General features: G+C 44.3%; 1 protein-coding gene across 1 annotated transcript in view; it reads right to left on the reverse strand.

Moving 5' to 3' along the window:
- JAG1 (jagged canonical Notch ligand 1) overlaps positions 1-1,589 on the reverse strand; it is a 37,000-nt gene extending 35,411 nt beyond the window's left edge. The window contains exons 1-2 of the mRNA XM_017869175.1: positions 993-1,589; positions 245-550 (exon numbers count right to left, since the gene is read on the reverse strand). Coding sequence (XP_017724664.1) covers positions 245-550; positions 993-1,073 — 387 coding nt within the window. The 5' untranslated portion in view covers positions 1,074-1,589. The remainder of the gene's footprint in view (positions 1-244; positions 551-992) is intronic.
- Between the last annotated feature and the right edge of the window lie 19,344 nt (positions 1,590-20,933).

Consider the following 20,933-nt stretch of genomic DNA (forward strand, 5'->3'; position numbering starts at 1 on the left):
CCCTCTGGGATCTCCACTTTTGTGCACTAAGCAAACAGCAGCAGGCATGGGACCCATCTCGACTACCCCAGTCGAGATCTAACTATAGTGTCCCGGCTCCCCCAACCGCCACCCCTAAAGATTTCCCCCGTTGGCGCCGAGTTTCAAGCCAAAGCCCTTTAAATCCCTCTAGCAGGGGATAGCAGAGCTCGGCCAGGCGCGGGTGTGAGTCTCCGCCTGGCCTCCTTCCCGAGTGTTCACTCACCGGCCAGGCGAAACTGAAAGGCAGCACGATGCGGTTGCGGTCGTTGCCGCGGCTGGCCTTGAGGTTGAAGGTGTTGCCCCCGATGACAGGCGTGGACCCTGAGCCGAAGCTGCAGGGTCCCCCGGCCGTGACGCGGGACTGATACTCCTTGAGGCACACTTTGAAGTATGTGTCACACTCGTCGCGGGTGCACTTGCGGTCTCCCGGGTTCCGGGCGCCACCGCAGCAGTTCCCGTTCTGCAGCTCCCCGTTCACGTTCTGCATGGACAGGATCTCCAACTCGAACTGACCCGAGGCCCCACACACCTGCCGGCGAGGGAAGGAGGAAGGTCAGCGCGGGAGAAAGCTGTTTTCTTCGAGTATAGAGGTGGCCACTCCCTCCCACTCCCCGCCGAGCCCTCCGCGCCAAGTGAAAATAATTTTGCAAAACTAGGTTCAAGGACTCAACATGATTCCGGGACAAAAATAAAAAAAAAAATGCACGAGTGCGGAAGAAATCCGACGACGACGACTGACCGGGGGTCAGGAGCGGAGCGAACGCGCCCCTGCCCGGCCTGGAGGGGTCACCCTCAGGAGGCTGGGGCTCCCGGGAGTCGGCGCGCTCAGCCCAGGTGCAGCCGCCTGGGCGCAGGGGCGAGGAGTCGGGCGCTCGAGGGCTGCCGATCCTGCTCGCTGGGCTCAACCGCCCAGGGCGCCCCGAGGGGAGGGAAAGGATGGCTGGGAGGGAGGCCCGGAGAGGGGCTCCTACCTTGGCTCGCAGGGCACAGAGCAGGGCGAGCAGGAGGCTTAGGGGGCGCCCGGGCCGGCCGCGCGTCCGTGGGGACCGCATCGCTGCGCCGCGCGCCGCGGGCACTCGGGACGCCGCCGCTGCTGTTCGCGCTGGTGCTGCCGCCGGTGCTGCAGTCGCCGCTGCCCCTGCGGCCGCCGCGTCCCGGCTCTAATATACTCCGCCGATTGGAGCATGCACGACTGGAAAACAACACCACTTTTCAAAAGCCCTTTCAAGAGCGGCCGGTTCCAGAAGGCAAAGAGCCCGGCCTCCTTTTATTATTCTGATCGCTTCTTTGAGACGCTCCCCCTCCTCTTCCACCTCCCGGCTTTCTTTCCTTCTCTCGCACTCCCCTTCTTTTATTATTATGATTATGCGCAGCCTTTTATTCCCTTTCAGATCAGCTGCATGGAAAAAGGGGGGAGGGAGGGGAGAGAAAAAAAACCCAGCCTAGCTCGCGGGCCGGCCGCAGGTAACACAATGACGCGTGCCCGCCCAGCTCTCGGAGAGGGACCCGGAGAGCCCGTCTGGCAGCCGCGGCCCGGGCTGGCTACCTCTACCCAGCACGCCGGACAGGGCGCATGCGCGCTTATTAATATTCATGAGAGGGCGTGCTCACCCAGGACACGCCCCTCCCCTTCACGTTGCTGGGGAGGGGGTAGGGCGGGGAGGAACGTGGAAGGGGTTGGGGGCTCCGGGATGCTTCGGGCTGCAAAGAAGTACTGGGGCCCCACACCAACTCCTGCCCTCGGGAGCTTCGGGCCAGGAGGGAAGGGAGAGTGCGGGGAGGTACTTGGAAGGGATGGTTGCTTAGGGACGCCTGGAGGCCCCAGCGGGGACCGCCCCTCGGGCGCCCGGGACCGGGAGCCTTTGCCCGCGCGTCGGGGCCCCAGGTGTAGGCGCCGCGGCGCTGGCTGAGCGGTCGGAGCGGGCAGCTTCCGCCTTCCGAGCCGCCTGCGTCAGCTGCGGCTTTCGCCCCGGGAGGAGGGCCTGCCTGCCCGCCGGGAGTTCGGCCCGCTTCCCGCGAGCGAGCCGCCCAGAGCGCTCTGCTGGCGGCAGAGGCGGCGGCGAGGCTGGCGCGCTTGCCGCCGTCTGCTCGCCCCGCGGAGGCGACCTGGGCAGACGCTGCTGGGAACTTTGAAAAACTTTCCTGGAGCCAGGCTTGCCGCAGATTCGAGGGGAAGCCTCGGCCGCGCCCCACCCCCTCCCAAATCCGAGTCTGCGGAGCCTGGGAAGGCTCCCAGCTTCCTTTCCAAAGCGCGCCGGGGCAGAGGCGCGGGGAAACCGGGGGTAGAAGGCGGCGGGCACGTCGGGGCGGTGTTCAGGCTTTGGGAAGGGCCGGCGGAGATGCTGGTGGGCTTGGAAGCCCTCCCCGGCCCGCCGCCCCGGCCGCAGTGCCGGTATTGCACCTGTAGGCGGCCTCCGAGTTGCTCTCTGGGTGGCAAGGGGCCTGGAAGGGGCCGTGTCCCCACCACCGCCAGCCGCGGAACTTGCCTTCTCTGGGGTGGCAGTGGAAACCGATACTGTTTTCCACCTTGAGGCAAGCCTGGCAATTAACAGCTACACTCCCGGTCATAATCAAGGTCGAAGAAAGCCCATGGCTGGCCGTAGCCTCTGCCAACCCCTCTCCCAACGGGCTTGCTGTTGCATTTGAGGGGGCCTTTATATGGAAACATCGACTTCCTTTGAAGGGTGGACAAAGTTTTGGTCCTAGCAGTGGGTATGTCCTGCGGAAAAGCGTGACTATTCAGCGGCCTGTTTGGGACTTGAGTTCTCCTGGGTGTGGGACGTGATGGGCTGGCAATAGGTCAAGGGAAAATAGTTTCCAACATGCTGAGTTATGAGCATAAAAGGGTGGGTGTTTGTGGTTATCAACTTATTGCATTTGATGGGAGGCTCAGTATGAACAACATTTTCAGTGCCAGATCTCATCATTCTGAGGAATAAACTAGGGCAACTAACTGACCTCTTTACATAGGTTCAAAGCTACCAAGGATGGTTAGGAGTCTTGGCATTTTAGCAGCCTACGAAATGCTCCTAAGAAAAGTGCTTTCTTAGTGTTAATGTGTCCCATCTTGAGCACTGGCAAGAGAATCCATGTTTTGGAAGGGAGGTTTCTAAGAACAGAGCAGGTTTACGGCTGGTCATGTTAGCAAGTGGAGTAGGCAGCAACAACCTGGGTGTTTCAATGTGTCCCAGCCTCCCTTCTCCCAGTTATCCTAAATGCAAGGCATCCAGTTGTCAACTGTAATCCTATCTACACTTTTCTCACTGAAGTTTCCATCAACATCAGTCTCCCCACTTATCTGTCCTGTTATGATTTATACTCCCAAGTATCCCTGAGTTTGGGTGCTAAATAACGGTTTAAAAGTAAAATGGGCCGGGCGCTGTGGATCGCGCCTGTAATCCCAGCACTTTGGGAGGCCGAGGCGGGTGGATCACGAGGTCAAGAGATTGAAACCATCCTGGCCAACATGGTGAAACCCCATCTCTACTACAAATGCAAAAATTAGCTGGGCGTGGTGGCGCATACCTGTAGTCCCAGCTACTCGGGAGGCTGAGGCAGGAGAATCGCTTCAACCTGGGAGGAGGAGGTTGCAGTGAGCTGAGATCATGCCACTGCACTCTAGCCTGGCGACAGAGCGAGACTCCATCTAAAAAAAAAAAAAGGAAAGCAAAATGGTGCTGAAAAAGGCTGGTGTGATCTTAAAGTACACACTCCTTAGAGTTCCCTGTGTCTGACCCTCTTTTAATTCTGTGCCTTGTGCCCCACACAGCTCTCAGGAAAGAGGCTGCAGAGCCAGACCTTTAGTTGAAGTGTTTAGATCTCCACCTGGCTTCACCTAGAAGGGCTACCTGAGGTTTCAAGTGCCACCAGTTGCAATCTGGGCCACGTGCAAGCTGGTGTCATCTCCAGTCCACCAGTGAATTTTGCCCATTTGACTGATAGGAAAGAAAATATAGATTCTGAGAGGTGAAAACTATCTGATTAACCCTAACAAGAATGTCAGATCACTAATAAACAAAATTTTCATGTCAAATAGCACAGAGTCGCACACCCTTCCTGAGCCTGGGAACCCACTTTTAGAGAAGGCAGTTGTGGGTTCTCTAAACCCACAACTGGGTTTAGAGAATTCTTTTGAAAATTTTCAGTTGGGGCTCTTCCAAATAATTGGGACTCCCCCAAAAAGCCAGTCACGTTTACCACAACAGACACTGAGTGGAAGCTCTATCCTCCGCTTCCTTGAAGCCAGTTGTCAGCCCCCCTCCTTAGAGAATGAGGAACTGCTGCTGAAAGAACTGAAATACAGAGATTCCCCCTTGGTCGAGCCTTATCCTGCTTTGGGGTATAGCCTCCAAGTGTAAATGCATATTCCAGAAAAACATTCCTGTGGAAAATGCCATCTTTAGCTATCATACCTACACCTGAGAGAAGGGGAGGGGCTTGTGGTCAGTTACTATCTGACCTGTCTTGCGTGCTCAAAACATCATCCTTGGATATCTTTTCCTTTAATTCTAAAAAGATGATGGATGCCTCATTTTTTCTTTACCCAGAAAACTTGCCCCACCTTTATCTAGTCAACAACATATAGCAGTTCTGAACCCGCAGAGGCTTTATAAGAGATATTCTAGCTATATTAGCTGTATTTAAATACATCTAATCAACTTAATCCTTGGTTAACCAACACTGCGGTTAAAATAATCTAATCAATATTTATTGTGAACTGCTATTATAAGCACTAACATCGATGATCTAAAAAATATTATGTTAAGTGAAATAAGCCAGACACAAAAGACTATATCCTGTATGAATTTATTTAAATGGAGTTCCAGAACAGGCAAAACTGGTGAAAAAAAGATCACAAGAGTGATTCTGAGGGTGGGTGGATGGGAGTAGAGATTCATTGGGATGGGCTTGAGGCTCTTCTGGGGGCATTGTGGGGTAATGTTTCATATTTTTGATAGGTGTTTGGGCTACACAGGTGTATGCATTTGTCAAAATTTATTAAATAGTACATTTAAGATTGTTGTATTTCATTAAGTGTTCAAAAGAGAAAGAAAGAATTGTGAACAGATATTCACCTCCAGTTATATGAGTGCTGAAGCATTTAACAGGGAAGTGGAATGATATCTGCAACTTACACTGAAATGCATACAAAATTAGAGGGATCAGAGAGGATGGCTAGGTGGGTAGATACATGCTGAAACAACATAGTAAAGTCTTTTTTTCTTTTTTTTTTTTTTTGGAGACGGATTCTCACTCTGTTGCCCAGGCTAGAGTGCAGTGGCACAATCTCAGCTCACTGCAATCTCTGCCTCCCGGGTTCAGGTGATTCTCCTGTTTCAGCCTCCCAAGCAACTGGGATTAGGCACATGCCAACATACGTGGCTAATTTTTCTATTTTTAGTAGAGATGAAGTTTCACCATGTTGGCTATGCCTGCTCTCAAACTCCTGACCTCAGGTGATCCTCCTGCCTTGGCCCCCCAGAGTGCTGGGATTACAGGCATGAGCCACCGTACCCGGTCAGTAAAGTCTTAATGGTAGAATTTAGGTGTTACAGTGGTGTTCACTGCAAAATTTTTGACATTTTTCTAAGTTTGAAAATTTTCCTTCTTAAATCTTGGGGAAGATAGTTATTGAGTTGCCAGGTATTTTGTATGGTGCCAAGAATATGGTGGGCAACACGGCAATATTGGTCTTCAGCACTGCTGGGTGGAGAGTGTGTTTGGAAGGAATGGTGATGGTGTAGATTTTAAGAGTGAACGAAAGGAAAGTAGTTCTTTCCTCCCATTCTTCATTCCAGTTAGGTTCAAATTGTAGAGAAGGCACATATAAAATATCCGTTAAGATCTTCCTTATTCCTTGTTTGGACATTGCAGAGACGTTAACACAGGTTCACAAATCCTGTTCCACGGATATGATATCTTTTTGTCGCTTTCCAGTAGAGCCCGATGAAACTCACATGTCCCCCCAGGTTAGTGCCTCCCATGAACTCTGTCCAGCCAGCTCTCTAAGGAAGCACAGCATCATTCTCCCACATCACATCACAAGATATTCTACAAGGAAAAACAAAAAAACAAAAACCACCAACCTATATGTAACAGACACTGAAAAATCAGGGTATAGTTACAGCAGCCACTACCAGGCTACAAGTTTGCTCATTCAAGCATAAATTGAGTAGATCCAGCTATTTTTTTTCCCAAAGCTTCATCATATGTACACAAGAGATCTGGATTAATTTTTTGAAACCAGAACGATGATTTTTTGCATTATCAACAGTGATTTTATATGAGCACATGTTAAACATTGTCTTGGTTTTATCTTGAGCCCAGGTAGTTATGATTTTGCCCTCCCTGCCCCAATCCTGTTTCATAGTCATTATGTGGAAAACCATTAGGATGAATAGAATTATGTATCCACATGCCCTTTACCAAACCAATCACAGAAAGTCGCCTAAATGCTTAGATGCAAAATCTAGGAACTACGGGACTAATATTTACATTTTACTCCTTAGTTAAAATCAAATGTTCTTTGTGAAGCTAGAGTGTGGGAGAAGTCCTACATACAAAATGTACTTTTTTCTTAGAGTTCAGTCTTTTCAGGGAAAAAAAAAATGTGGGTGTAAGTTGCTATTAAATTGGCATTCTCAAAACAAGTGTAAATGATTCACTTATCCTCCTTTTCTGTGGCACTGATACAGTGAGTCGTCTGTTCTTGTGAATGGCACTTGAATGACTTAACCTATAGATATTCTGGGATAGAATTTTTTTTTTAAGCAAATTGGTCCATTTGTACAGTTGACTGATTTAAATGCAACTAACAATTTTCTATAATTGCAAAGTATGAGCTTTTACAAGCCTTTTCATCTCCTGAAAGGTTCTGAAAATTACACTTCCAGAAGCAGGTAGTATTTGGAAATTACCACAATACAGTTTTCTCTGTGAGTACTTTTCATCTCATTTGCACTCACCTTTTCCAAACGCATGCCTCCAGACCTCAAATAAATAAATAAATAAATAAGATAAAGTAGTCGCTGGAACTTGAGAAAGGAGAGCTAAATGTATTTAGTTATCTGAGAAAATTTCAAATTTTCACATACATAAATGTGAGAGTCAAAGAAAGGTGATTGCACCTGCCAATGACATGAAAGTAACAGAGCTTTGAATTACATATTTCATGTTCAGGTTAATGGTCCCAAATAAATTATAAGACTGTGTCTGTATTTGACACTTTTGTTCTCAAGCCAGTGGTTTCTGTACTGATGGCTTCCTCTAAATTAGAAGTTATTAAGAACATCAAAAGTGAATCATTGCAATGCTTATGTTTGATTTCCCATTGGGAAGATAAATAGTTGTTTTTATTATTGCTTTATGCTAAGAGCACTTAAGGATGACTAAATGAAGAAATATTAGCTTCAACACAGAAATATTGGTACAAGTACCAACTATACATTTCTAGGTCCTTAGATATTAGTCATAACACAGGTTTGCTGATACGTAGATTTTCATAAGCATCATTCAGAAATTATTTCAGAGAAATATCAGAGGTTCTTTTTGCTTTTGGAAGGATGGCTAAGACATAGAAAACTTAGAATGACTATAAAGAAGAAAGTTTAATTTCCAAAAGATGGTTATTTCCTCCACTGAAGTGATAATATTTCTTAAAAGCCAGATGAAAACTAGAGAAGTGAATTATTCTACTTGAGGATAGTTTGGCAGAAATTCATGTGAAGAGAAGTTGCGGTTGGGGGGTTGGTTTTCAATAGACCACACAGGTAATGTAATGCGGCTACTAGGAAGGGCAGGGCTCACAGTCTGAGGAATGTAGGGGTGGCAGTCAAGGAAAAATCATAGCCCCAGCATATTCTGCATTAGACTTAACACATCTAGAGGGGTCTGGCCAGCTCTGGGCTGGAGATTTTTTGGAATTGTGGTAAAATATACATAAATATCACCATGTGAACCAATTTTTAATTCTGTTATGTTCAGTAGATTCACATTTTGTGCAAAATTTACAGAACGTTTTCATCTTGTAAACCTGAAACTCTATGCCCATTAAATAACAACACCCATTTACCTTCCTCACCCACCCCCAGCCCCTGGCAATCGCCATTCTACTTTCTGTCTCTGTGAATTTGGCTACCCTAGGTACCTCATAAGTGGAATCATATGGTATTTGTCCATTTATGCCTGGCTTATTTCACTTAGCACAGTGTTGTCAAGGTTCATCCATGTTGTAGCACATGTCAGAATTCCTTTCTGAGGCTGAATAACATTCCAGTGTATTTTTAGACCACATTTTGCTTATTCATTCATCCACTGATGGACACCAGAGTTGCTTCTACCTTTTGGCTATAGTGAATAATGCTGTTCTGACCATGGGTATGGGTGTATAAGTATCTATTCAAGACCTTGCTTTCAATTTTAGGGGGTATGTACTAGGCACCATTTTTTTTTTTTTTTTTTTTTGAGACCGAGTCTCACTCTGTCACCCAGGCTGGAGTGCAGTGGCACGATTTCGGCTCACTGCAACCTCCATCTCCCTGGGTTTAGCGATTCTCCCACTTCAGCCTCCCAAGTGGCTGGGATTACAGGCACATGTCACCACGCCCGACTAATTTTTGTATTTTTAGTAGAAACAGGGTTTCACCATATTGGCCAGGCTGGTCTCGAACTCCTGACTTTGTGATCCACCTGCCTCGGCCTCCCAAAGTGCTGGGATTACAGGCATGACCCACCGCACACAGCCTAGGCACCATTTTTTAAGAGAATATTGACCAACTGGGCCACTCCCAGAAAAAGGTGGTAAAATGTCTAAAAATACAGACCTTTAAGCAGAGCAAATGAAGGATTGAGAGGGTCTAACCAGAGAAGAGGAGAAAGGAGTCATAGCAGCTCTCTGCAGTGTGGGGAAGGCTGACTTGAGAGCGGACTTCAAATGCTGCAGATGGCAGAATAGGCTTAATGGGTGAGGTTACAAGGAAATTGATTTTGACTCAGCAACAAACTTTGTTTTCATAAGAACCATTCCTTAATGGAAGAGGCTCCCTTGGAGATAGTGAGTCCCTGCCATCTATGGATATCAAACAGGCTGCTGTGGACCATTGTCAGTGGCAGGAGAGAGGGAGGTTCCCTTTCCTGGATGGGAGGTTGAACTGAGTGATTTCCTGGGAATCCACTCTTTATGAGGCCACCGCAAAATAAATGGGTAGGGTGGAAATCAGGTCTATAAACATAAAGAGCAGCTAGGAGCCAGCTTTTAAACAAATGTGAAGTTGATGCCACTGATTGAGGATGATCACAACCTGGAGTACAGGGGTGACCATTTTGCACAGATTTATCTGCTTCTTGAACTCACTTTTCTGGGATCCATTGCACACATATTACCTGAAACAAGTGAATCAATTCTAAATGTCACAGCACTGGTCATCATAGCTTTGGTCTTATTATTATACTTTCACCTTTGCGATTATGAATGCAGTCTGAGGACCAGCAACATTGGCATCACCTGGGAGCTTGATAGACATTCACAATATCAGACCCCGTCCCACACCTTTTAACTCAGTATCTACAATTTCACAAGATCCTCAGGTGATTCGTATGCACATTAAGGTCTAAGAGGCCTTAATCTAACCCACAACAACAGAAATATTCCAGAGTTAGTAGAAGTTATCAAATGATCTTTCCACTGAATGATTGCAATACTCTATCACTGGGTAAAAGTATTGGCTAATCAAATCCACCTTTGATTGTCCCATTGTGAACTCAGTGTTGTAATGGAAATTATAATTATTTAAGTATATATAGACCAGATAGTTTTTAAAATAATTTTCAGCAACTTTCAGGTAAAATATATAAGCCAATAGAAAAATATAAGTGAATAAATATCAAGATCAAGGAAAATGGAGCTGAAGATGGAAGATCAAGATCAGTGACAGGCAGGTCAAGGACGGCTACTTCAGTTGAGAATTGGATGCTGAGCTCCTTGACAGCCAAAGTAGCTAAGAAAACACAGTCGGCTACAAGATTAACATTCTCCATGCAGAATCAACAAGCTAATCCTTCAGATGAAGCAAAGCTTTTCCTGGCATTTTGTTATGAAAGATATTCACATATGTGTGAGCATATAATTATAAATATTTTGGGTGGCCTTGGGTCTTACATATATGGAATGCAGAGGAAATGCAACTGCTTCTTAGAATGGTGCACCCTGAACTGAGGGCATGGCAACAAAGCACAGCTCAGAGGAAGCAGTTTGGAGGGGAGGTGGGGGTGGATTGAAGACTCTATCATTGCCATGGGGCAAGCTGGACTAACGAGCCAGAGGATGAAAGGTTATGGGGAGGAGAAGTAAGTAGTCGCAGATGAGATCATCTTTGACCAGTCAGCCTCCATCTGACCTACCAGCTGACTGCAGACACATGAGCAAGCCCAGCTGAGATCAGCCTACTGGCCCAGATCAGCAGAACTTTCCAGTCAACTCATAGACTTGTGAGAAATAACAACTGGCTCTTTTAATTCAAGTTTGGAGCTGGTTTGTTATGAAGCACTATCGTGGCATTAGATAACTACTGCAGCCCTCATGGGTAAAAAATTTTAAAGAAAACAGAACTACAAATGTCAGCTTTTAAGCATTCAATGAATGATCATTGTTAGTAGTAAACTTCTGTGAGCTAAACATAGTCAAGACCGGCCAACCTTAACTCAATAATCTCCACTTGAGAAAGCAAGCTGAAATGTGAGTTAAAGTGGCCTTATTACAGGAATAATCAAGTCTGCTCCAACTTATCTTAAAAAATAAGTTATTTGTTGGCTCCCCTGAAACAATCCTGATAAAGACTCTTATAACCAACTTCCACTTAACCTAATCACTGGATTAACCAATGTTCACCATTCCTTTAATAAATACTGACTGTTCCCCACAGCGTGGAGAACTCTTGAAGTAAATAGACTGAGCTCTCGTGTTCCTATGCAGTTAGTTCTGTTTCAAAGAGGGAATGGGCTGTTATACTTCCCAGTAGTCAGTTGGGAGGGTTCCCAAATCTGTATATGCCAATTGTACTTATTATATCATTCAGCTCAATATTACATAAACTGATGAATATGAGTGCTTAAAAAAGATAGTGCTCCTATGCAACCCAAGTTAAATGTAACTTGATGAAAATAAATGTGAGAAGCTAAAAATGAATTTTATTCAATGAATGTCACCAAGACAATTTTAAAATAATATTTAAATATTCTGAATAATCTAGAAGAATTCTGCATTCAGATTGTTTTCCAAATGTCTTTTAGCTTTCCAATTTGACCAAAAATAATAAAATAGCTTGTTATAGATGCGATAAGCTGCAATACTAGCAACTTAAAAGTTTTGTCTTATATCAAAAGATAGGCAAATACATATTCACTTATACATTTGATATTAAAGTAAAACATTTGTGTCTCATGTTTTATGGTGCCATCTTTAGCCAACATTTTTGATTAACCAACCAATTACTAGTGATGGTTGTATCACTTAAGAAGGTTTTATTCTATTAGTAGAGCCTGGACCAATGCCTGACACATAACAGGAGCACTATTACTAACTGCTGAATGAATTTGTTGGATGAATTAGGGGCAAATTGCTGGCAATGCACATTACAACCAAACCAGGCATGTTTTCACACACCAATGTGTTTTAATACTGAGTTTAAAAATAAACCTGACTTTTTACTTTAACCATACTTTCTTTAACCTTACTTGTAGAAGATGGAGGAACAGCTTAGCTTTCCAATATTTCTCTAAATATTGCTTGTTTATACCAGGTCTTCAACAAAGGCTGATAATGCAGGTTTTTGGTGTTATTGGCAGTGTCCCACTAGCATGTATCAGAATCACCTGGAGGCCTTGTTCAACTATAAATTGCTAGGCTCTATCATGGAGTTTCCATTTAGTAAGTCTGAGGTAGGACTCCAGAGTTTACATTTCTGACAAGTTGCCAAGTGACGCTATTCCAAGGAACAAACTTTGAGAGTCACTGACCTGGTATACCTCCAAAATAGGCAATTACCAAAGTCATCTGCCTCTTCCTCTGGCCATTTACCCCAGTCCATTTAATTCCTTCAACGTCTCACCTGATACTGGATTTGACTTCAATGTTCTGGCAACAAGTATTGAATTGGTTGGGTAAATTGATGGGATGAATATTGAATTGGCTGGGTAAGTTAATTGGCTGGGATGAGGCAACAGATATATAAACCTAGGTTATGGGCCAGGTACAGTGTTGTTTTATTGTATTTTATAATTTAACCCCCACAGCAACACTATAAAGTTGATATTAATATCTCCATTTTATAGATGAGAAAAACTGAGGGTCAGAAAGGTGGTACACTTCTATAACCAGCATCACTTTTTCACTTAGTATCATCTAGTTGGAGGACACACAGCTAGTAATCAGTGGAGTAAGGGTCAGGATCAACTGAGACTGAAGGCCCTGTTCTTTCCACAACATCTAGTGGGAATATAAATTATCAGGTCACTAAGATGAACACTTAAATCTAAAACAGGACTTCTTGGACTTTAATGTGCATGTGAATCTCCTGGACATCTTGTTAAAAAATAGATTCCTATTCTACAGTTCTAGGACAGGCCTGAGATTTTGCATTTGTCACAAGTTCCTAGGTGATGGTGATGCTGCTGGTCCAGGACCACACTTAGAAAAGCAATGCTCTCAACCCTATTTGCTTGGGTGCAGAGTCTAGGATGTCCCTTGGCAGGAAGTGGAGGTCCTGAATGGCCCTTCAGTTATGTTATACACACAATACAATTTGCCTTTCATTTTCTCAGTGAAGAATTAGAAGAGGGAACCAAAGGGAAATTTATATTAAATGAATAAGCACAAGAAAGAATGCCAAGGTTGTATATTCTTCTTGAGAAAAGGGAGAATGAGCTGAAGAAAAAGGAATTGGGACTGCCTGAGAACCAACTAGGGAATATGGTCACCTGTTCACCAACTGCAGCAGCATGTGATGGGAATCTAGAACAATCCACTCTGCCCTCTCAGTTACCACCTACCGGAAAAGGGAGTGTGGAATTATAATGAAAGCAGCTAGGAGGGCCAGGAGCTTTAAAATCCCTCTTCATACCTTTCATGGCGTACCTGTTGCTGTTTTATTTTCCTTCTTTGCATATGGTAACATTTGCTGCTTTTGGTAGACAGCTCTATGAATTTTGACAAACGCATGCAGTCATGTAATCACCCCCGTGATCAAGACGCAGAACATATCCACACTCCCCTAGTCCAATCATGTTGCCCTTTGGTCCTCATTCCCTCCTCCTGTGCCTATAGTTTTGCTTTTTCTAGAATGTTCCATGGATGGCACCAAACAGTATGCAGCCTTTCGAGTGTGACTTCTTTCACTTAGCATTGTGTATTTGTGATTCATTCACGTTGTAGTGTGTCTTCAAAGTTGGATCCTTTTTTATTGCTGAGTGATAGTCCACACAGGGATGTTGTTTATCCATCCCCAGTCCAGAGATCTTTGGGTTGTTTCATTTCTTATTGGTGGTGAATAGAGCTGCTGTACATTTGAGTGCAGGTTTTTGTGTAAACACACCTTTTACTTTTTCTTAGGTAAATATCCAGGATTGGGATTGCTGCCTCATATGGGAAGTGTACATTTCACTTTTTTGGGAAACTTGCTAAACTGTTTTCCAGAGTGGCTGCAGCATTTTGCACTCTCCCCAGCAATGGATGAATGCTCTTTCTGAGCCGCACGACCCACACGCTCTTCTCAGTACCCAGACACACACGGGCGGGCAGACACCCTTCACTGCAGGGATTTCAGTGAGGTCGCTGTCAGAGCAGGAGCCACCTGGGAGAAGACTGAGGTCAGAGGTTTTGGGAAAGCCAGCCAGCCTGGGCTTACCTCCCCCGGTCCTTCCGAGCCTTCAGGCCCATCTGTTAGGGCCCTTGCGCCTCCTCCTTGAAGAAGCCTTTGAGCCCACCTCTCTTCCCAGCAAGTGTGCAAGCCCCAAAACACCACCCTCCTGGTTTAGGCTTTGTTGTCAGATAATGTGACTTTGAAAGGAAGCCCCTCCCCTCGCACCAAAAGGAGGATAAGAAAGGCGCTCAGATCAATCCTCAGCAGATACACGGAGTCGCAAAGCTCCAGAAAATCCTTTATTCTCTTTTCTGAGCAGCTGCTGCGGCAGCACCCCGCCCCCAGCTCTGCCCCCGGTGGAAACCCGAAAGCTATTCATATCATTTAATCCTGTTGAAAATCCTCTTCGCTCTCTCTCGCTGAGGTGTGGTCGGCTGAGGTAAACCTGGGCTTAATTCATATGTTGGAAAGCAGATGAAAGGTGTCACATGATTTTACATTCTATTTAGGAAACTGACTCTTCCCTAATCTAGAAGCTTCCACTCATTACCCATTTGAAAGCGGTCAAAATAAAATCTTCAAGGAAAAGTCACAATTGGGTTTTCTTTGAAGGTGCATTCACTTCAGAAAACAAAGCAAAAGAGCAGAGGTAAAGTATAGATGGTTCAAGGGGGTTGGAGTTGATTTTTACCTATGTATCACTCAGCTTAAACATCTACCAGATTGTTTACATTTTATCCTACACACGGCAATAGAAAACTCTACAACCATTTTACCCTGTTGCCAGTCATGGCCACATATTTTAGTTCTCTCTCTTGCCACCAAGAAGTATTAGATCTTATAGCTAAGTTCTTTAATTTTAAGAAATTTGGACATAAGATACTGTAAAGCTATATCCAGAATGAGTGTCCAGTCTACTCTCTTTTACTGCAGAGCTCATTGATATGCATCACTGGAAACATGCTCTCTGACCTTCTCAGGTGTTTTTAGGCTGGGAGAAGACTCCCCATAAGAGGAGTTTCATAGTTCCACCAGTTATAGAGAAAGCAAAAGAGCACAGGCAATTTCATCCATATTCAGAGAATAAATTTCTTCTGGCTTGTTTCAAGACCCAAACAGTATTTGGAGAATAAATGATCCCAGATGGCTAATTAAGGGCGACTTCCTTATACAAAAAATTATTTTAAGAACCCCCATGAAAATCTCAATTCCCTGGCAGGTAATATTTATTAAACTTCTCCTAAACATAGGCTGGTCCATGAGGCATACTGGAGAAACACAAATGTAAAGTCTATCCCAAAGGGCTTTGTAATCACAGAGTACATGAAAAAATATCAGAGCAGTAGCAGGGATATTAAACCCATAGTCAACATGCACAACCTTAGCTGTACACTGGAATCACCCAGGGAACTTTAAAAATTGTTGATGCCTGGGCCCCACCCCCAGAGATCCTGATTTAATTGGTCTAGGTTACAACCCGGGCACTGAGACTGTTTAAAGCTTCCAATGTGTAGCTAAGGTTAAAGTCTGCCGTTCTAGCTAAACAAACCATGCACTAAGCAAGTGAATGAATTAATGACTTTACCAGAGCCTTCTCTTTCACAGTGGACCCATCTAATGTGTGTCTCATGGCGAAATGGTCCAGGAAAGTTAGGTAAGAGGAAGCTGTAGGACACATAAGACTGGGATCTGGAGTTGTGTGAGAGAGAAACTGAGAAAATGCCACACTGACACTTGTCAAGTGGAAAATATGGTTGAGTAATGGAAGGACCAGAGAGAGCAGGAGAGTCCTTAGAAAAATGTGTTTCTTGTGGATAGTGCTTTACAGGTTAAAATCACTTTCATATCATAAATACGGAGGTAAGAAAGCATAAAGAATGAAAGTCAGTCTTGGGTTAAAGTTCCAGCTCTGCTACTGATTAACTCTGGAATCTTGGGCAAGTTACTTAAATTGCCTCAGTTAAGTAACTAAGCCTCAGTTTCCTCATCCGTAGAGTGGAAATAATAACAGTACATTTCTTATAAGGTGGCTGGGAAACTTAAATAATGTATGTAGAATGCTTAGTTCAATGCCTGGCACATGGTGAGCTCACCACATGTCTGAGTTGCCATTGCCGTTATCTTCAGCATAGTCATTATTGTTTTGGTGTGGAATGGAGACCTATGGTCAGCTTCAACCAAGGGGTATAGGGAAATGAGAAGTGAGTGAAGTTTGTTCTGAATGAACAGAGTAGGAACTAAAAATTGTAAAAATCTCCACAAACTAAGGCCAAAGGAGCTGTTACATTATGGTTGGAACATTTGATCTCTCAAAGGCTTCATTTATCTGTGACAAAGTTTATGCTTGCATGGCATTTTCAGAGGAAGGGCAGTAGAACTTAACTAGGGAGTGAGGCAACAGGTTATATATAATAGTTACTCAGTTAAAAACTTGATGGGTTGAAACGAAAGCCTCTTGAGTAGCTGTGACACTAACTCTTGGATGAAGCTTGACTATGCATGAAAGAATAGTGTGGCTAGGCAGTCAGGCCACACTCAGTGACAGAGAGCTGAGTCCTGGGCTTGAGTGGATGCACCTGGGAAAGAGGACCGAGATGAGTGAGGAGAAAGAGAGCACTGGTGTATGTTTGAGAGGTTGCTAATAGGTCATAAGCCACAGAGTTGAAGGGGCTGCTGAGGGTGAAGTTGAGATGGTCTTAGATTAGTGAAGAACCCGCTCTCATTTGAGACCCTTCTTTAGGTTTTGTGGCCCTTGAACCCCCATGAAAATCTCAATTCCCTGGCAGGCAATATTTATTAAACTTCTCCTAAATACAGGCTGCTCTTCCTTTGCGTGGCAGGAAAAATGAGAAGGGTGGCAGGGAGGGTCTGATGTTCCTCCCAAGATCAAAGGTAATGTATACTTGTTGGTTTTATGGCCTCAGACCAAGACACAGGTGATGATTGCCAATTTCCCTTTTCATTCCAAGGTCCTAGGCACCCACTGTCTTCTAACTGCCTTCTCTCAATGTCCTTCCTGCTGTTTTCAAAGTCCTTCTGGGGCTGACCTCTCAGAGAGCTACCAGATAGTTCCTTATGATCCCTCTAGCTTAATGCTTGTCACAATGAAGTCTCCATTAAGAATCACCTCCAGAAGTTGTTAAACAGATTTTCATCCCTCCCCCTACCAAGAGTCTGATTCAGAAAGTCTGGAGTGGGGCTGGAGCATTTGCCTTTTAGTAAGCTCCTATATGGTGCTCTGGCTGCTAGCCTGAGGTCCACACTTTGAGTAGACCTCATCTGACCACCCCACAACCCCAGCCCCTGCTGCCCCCAGGATTCTTGAGTGTGTGCCTTTGCTAATCTCCTAGGGTCGGGGATTAACTTTAGTAAATTCTCCAGGGAATGTTACTTGGGATTCTGGCTTCAGATGGGGGATTCTCAGTAGATGTTTTTAAATAGGACTCGAATATTGGTCTTTTTGGAAGAGATTTTATGGAAAACAGAGTCTATGATGCCCACATTCTTCTAAGGAGAGCCACCATTGCATAACTGTGTCCCATCTAAGCTTAAGAGACATGAAGGTATAAGACGGGGGTGAGATGTGTTATAAAATTTTGTAAATTATTTGAAGTCTATATGCCAATGGGCCTTTTTCTTTTTTTTTGTTTTTTTTTTTTTTTTTGCACCTGGCGGAATTTTGAGAAAGAAGACATCCTCCCTCTAACAATCATCTTTCTGACAATTTGTTCATTCTGCTGAGCTTCCTTTGAAGTTTGAGTCTCAAAACCAAAACTTTCCACAAGGGCTTCTTTGTTTCTTCCTGATCTGCCGGGATGAAATCCTCAATTCGGCTTGCCCTACCTCACAAACAGCACTTATATGTATGCTAGAACTGCCTTTTTTAAAGGAGTAAAATGCAATCTAAATGTTCTGCCAAAACAAAACCCTCTGGTTTAACAATAGTCCTGGTTTCTTCCAACACGTAGACTTTTGGGGTTTGGTAACTGAAGGGGGTGAAAGGTTCTGTTGGTTCTCAGAGACTCCAAGGTCTCCCTATGGATGGCCAAACTGCGAAATCGGAGCAGCCCAGAGTTTGGTGTAAACAAGTCCATCTTAATTCCTATTTGGGGTTTGTCATTGCTGAGTCCTCTGAGAAGCCTCAGTGTAGAATTGCCTTATCTAACTAGTTCCATTCTGTGGACTTGCCACCTGTCCCAAGGCAGCCTACATTGAGTGAGGCCCAGTGCCCTTGCAAAAGAGGTGATTCTTAGACAACAACTGGAGTTTATTTTGATCTCTATCTTTTGAAGCCAGAAACTGTTCGTTCATGTTTAACTTTAAAAAAAGCTGTGATTTTTTTTTTTTTTTTTTTTTTTTTTTTTTTTTTTCCCTAGAGCAAAGCAGCAATTTGAAGGCAGGATTCTATTAAAAAACAGACAAATAATTCCCATTCCTTCCTGGTCCTGCCTATTGTTTTCCTAAGTTTGTTTGCATTCCCGGGTTGAATCCTTCTGGCTAACCCTCCAAAGAGAGGGTCCCGGGCACTGCCGTCTGTGAGGTTGACTGTCTCATGAGGTCCTTGGGGAACACATCCTGTTTCTCCCTCAAAGAGGCAATTGGAGGATGTGAGAGAACGTCTCCTGTCTTCTCCATTCAGAGAGCCTTTTTATTTCCTCCCTATGTTTTGTCTATAGACGGCTTCAGTCTTCCTAAGAAGAACTATTCCTAGGAAGAAGTGTTGGTCTGGAGCCAACATCACTTATAGGTAATACTTTGTAGACTAAAGGTTGGTTTAAAGAACCCATGACCCTGTCCTCAACAAGTAATCCACCCCATCCTCAAGACACACACTTTAAACAGAGTTATACAGCACCAGCAACATGCCTTTAGATGCATTCAGCTGATCCCACCCTATGTGTGACACACACTTTCATGCCATGAAAGGTGTCGCTAACACTTGGCCATGGATCTTTTTACCCAAGGAGTCCTGCTATGCTTGACATTCTTCATGTAGTCATTGCCCAGCAACCAGAGCTGAGATGCTAGTTGTAACCTAGGAGCCATCCCTGAGTCAAGTATTGACTTTTCTTTTTAAAATTATTATTTGTCTTATTCTTACATATGTATTGGAGGAATGTTGAGCTTTCTTTATTTTTTATTTTTATTTTTTTATTTTTTGAGATGGAGCCTCACTCTGTTGCCCAGGCTGGAGTGCAGTGGAGGGATCTCAGCTCACTGCAAGCTCTGCCTCCCAGGTTCAAGTGATTCTCCTGCCTCAGCCTCCTGAGTAGCTGGGATTATAGGCAAGCACCACCACACCTGGCTAATTTTTACATTTTTAGTAGAGACAGGGTTTCACCATTTTGGCGAGGCTGGTCTCGAACTCCTGACCTCAGGTGATCCACCCACCTCGGCCTCCCAAAGTGTTGGGATTACAGTCGTGAGCCACCGCGCCTGGGCAACTTTTCTTTTAAAAGGAAAATATTCTGGAGACAGTGATAGTGTGATATTGTCACCTGTATGTGCTTTTTGGGGCCTTCTTTTTCCCCAGATCCACAGGACTATGCTGGCCTAAATGGGGAGAGGGGTGCCACACGGTCCTGTGTTTCCTTTCTCTTTGAACGGTGTGGGTTCCTACTGGTAAATGCAGATGCAGTTGGCAGTGCACGCAAGTAAGCAGTTGCTTGCTGAGAAAATTCCTAACTGAAAATTCCTAAATATTGAGAGAGGCAACAATTTTTTCTCAGTCTAAACATGAAAGAGCCACTGCTGATTAAATGTATCTGGTAAAGAATCTTTTCCTAAAGTTTTAAACTGAAACCTCTAAAACCTTTTCCCCAGAGTATTCCAAATACAGACGGGTAAATTGTGTTTTTTCCAAGTTGCCTTTTCCTGAGGGAAAACTAGTGATGTCCAAGGCTGGCAGACATGGAGCTCTGCGCATCCTGATACAGATAGGAACTTTAGGCTAGCAAAAAATCCAAATAAACAGATTTTCAAACAGACCAGCTTTCCTTTTGGTAGCTGAAAAGGAAACCCCACATCCAGGAGGAATGCAGATCAAAGCGAAGCCCACAAATGATGCAGAAACACATAAAATAACAAACAAGCCTGGTGGGAAGAGGGAACTTTTTGTAAAAGAATAGGCCTCTTCATATTACACTGAAATTGAATGCAAGATTGCAAGCAAAGATACATGAGTTGGGAATACAAAGCTATAGTTTCTTTCCCCTTTTTTGGGGCCGAGAGTATACCTTTAATAGGTCACATTGGAAGCCACTAAAAGCAAAGGACAAAAGATAGGCCCCTTGTTGGAAATCTTGCCTAGTTTTCCTTTTGCAGTTGCCTCTGCTTCTCTTTCTTGGTATAAAGTGGACAGAATAATTAATCCATTTGACTGTAAAAGTGGAACCTAAATTGCCGTGGTCTCTAAGCATTTCATGTAAAAAACTGAGCCTTTTTAATTCTTGGAAACCTGGTTCTATTTACCAGGGTTCTCAGGTGAGAGACGGATTTAAAATTGTTGACATGATGACATTTTAATTCAGACGACCCTTTTCCCTGGTGTTAACATTTATGTGGGGTAAACTCTCAATTAGATCAAGTTAGCAAGGTAAAAAACCACTTTTATGATATTTTATCCTTGGGAATTAAGCCCACTTAAATCATATCTGTGTTCTGAATGTGAGGTGCTAAGTGGCTACTGAAGACACAGAACATTATTGGATGCTATTACTCGCTATTTAAAAATCAAAATTACCAGCATTGTTAAGTGTCTTATTTTTTGAGAACCATTGGAATGAATACTTGGTGGTAGAGTTCTTTTTGAAGACCCTGAAGTGTTAAGTGGACATTTAGTTGAGCTTCTAGCTCACATGTTACCTCCATTGAGAAAGGGGAGTTGGCAGTCCATTACTACCCTAGGTAATCTTTAGTAACTTGCCCCTGGAAGCAGCATTAGCATTGTCTAGGAACATTACCTGGGGTATATTCCTTGGAGCAGAATTTTCGGTTGCTGCATACATTTACCTTCAAATATATTAGCTGCTGCCAAATGGTGCTCCCCAATGGTTGCAT

Source organism: Rhinopithecus bieti, unplaced genomic scaffold (genome assembly GCF_001698545.2).
Source record: "Rhinopithecus bieti isolate Rb0 unplaced genomic scaffold, ASM169854v2 scaffold_8, whole genome shotgun sequence".
In the NCBI taxonomy this organism is placed as follows: domain Eukaryota; kingdom Metazoa; phylum Chordata; class Mammalia; order Primates; family Cercopithecidae; genus Rhinopithecus; species Rhinopithecus bieti.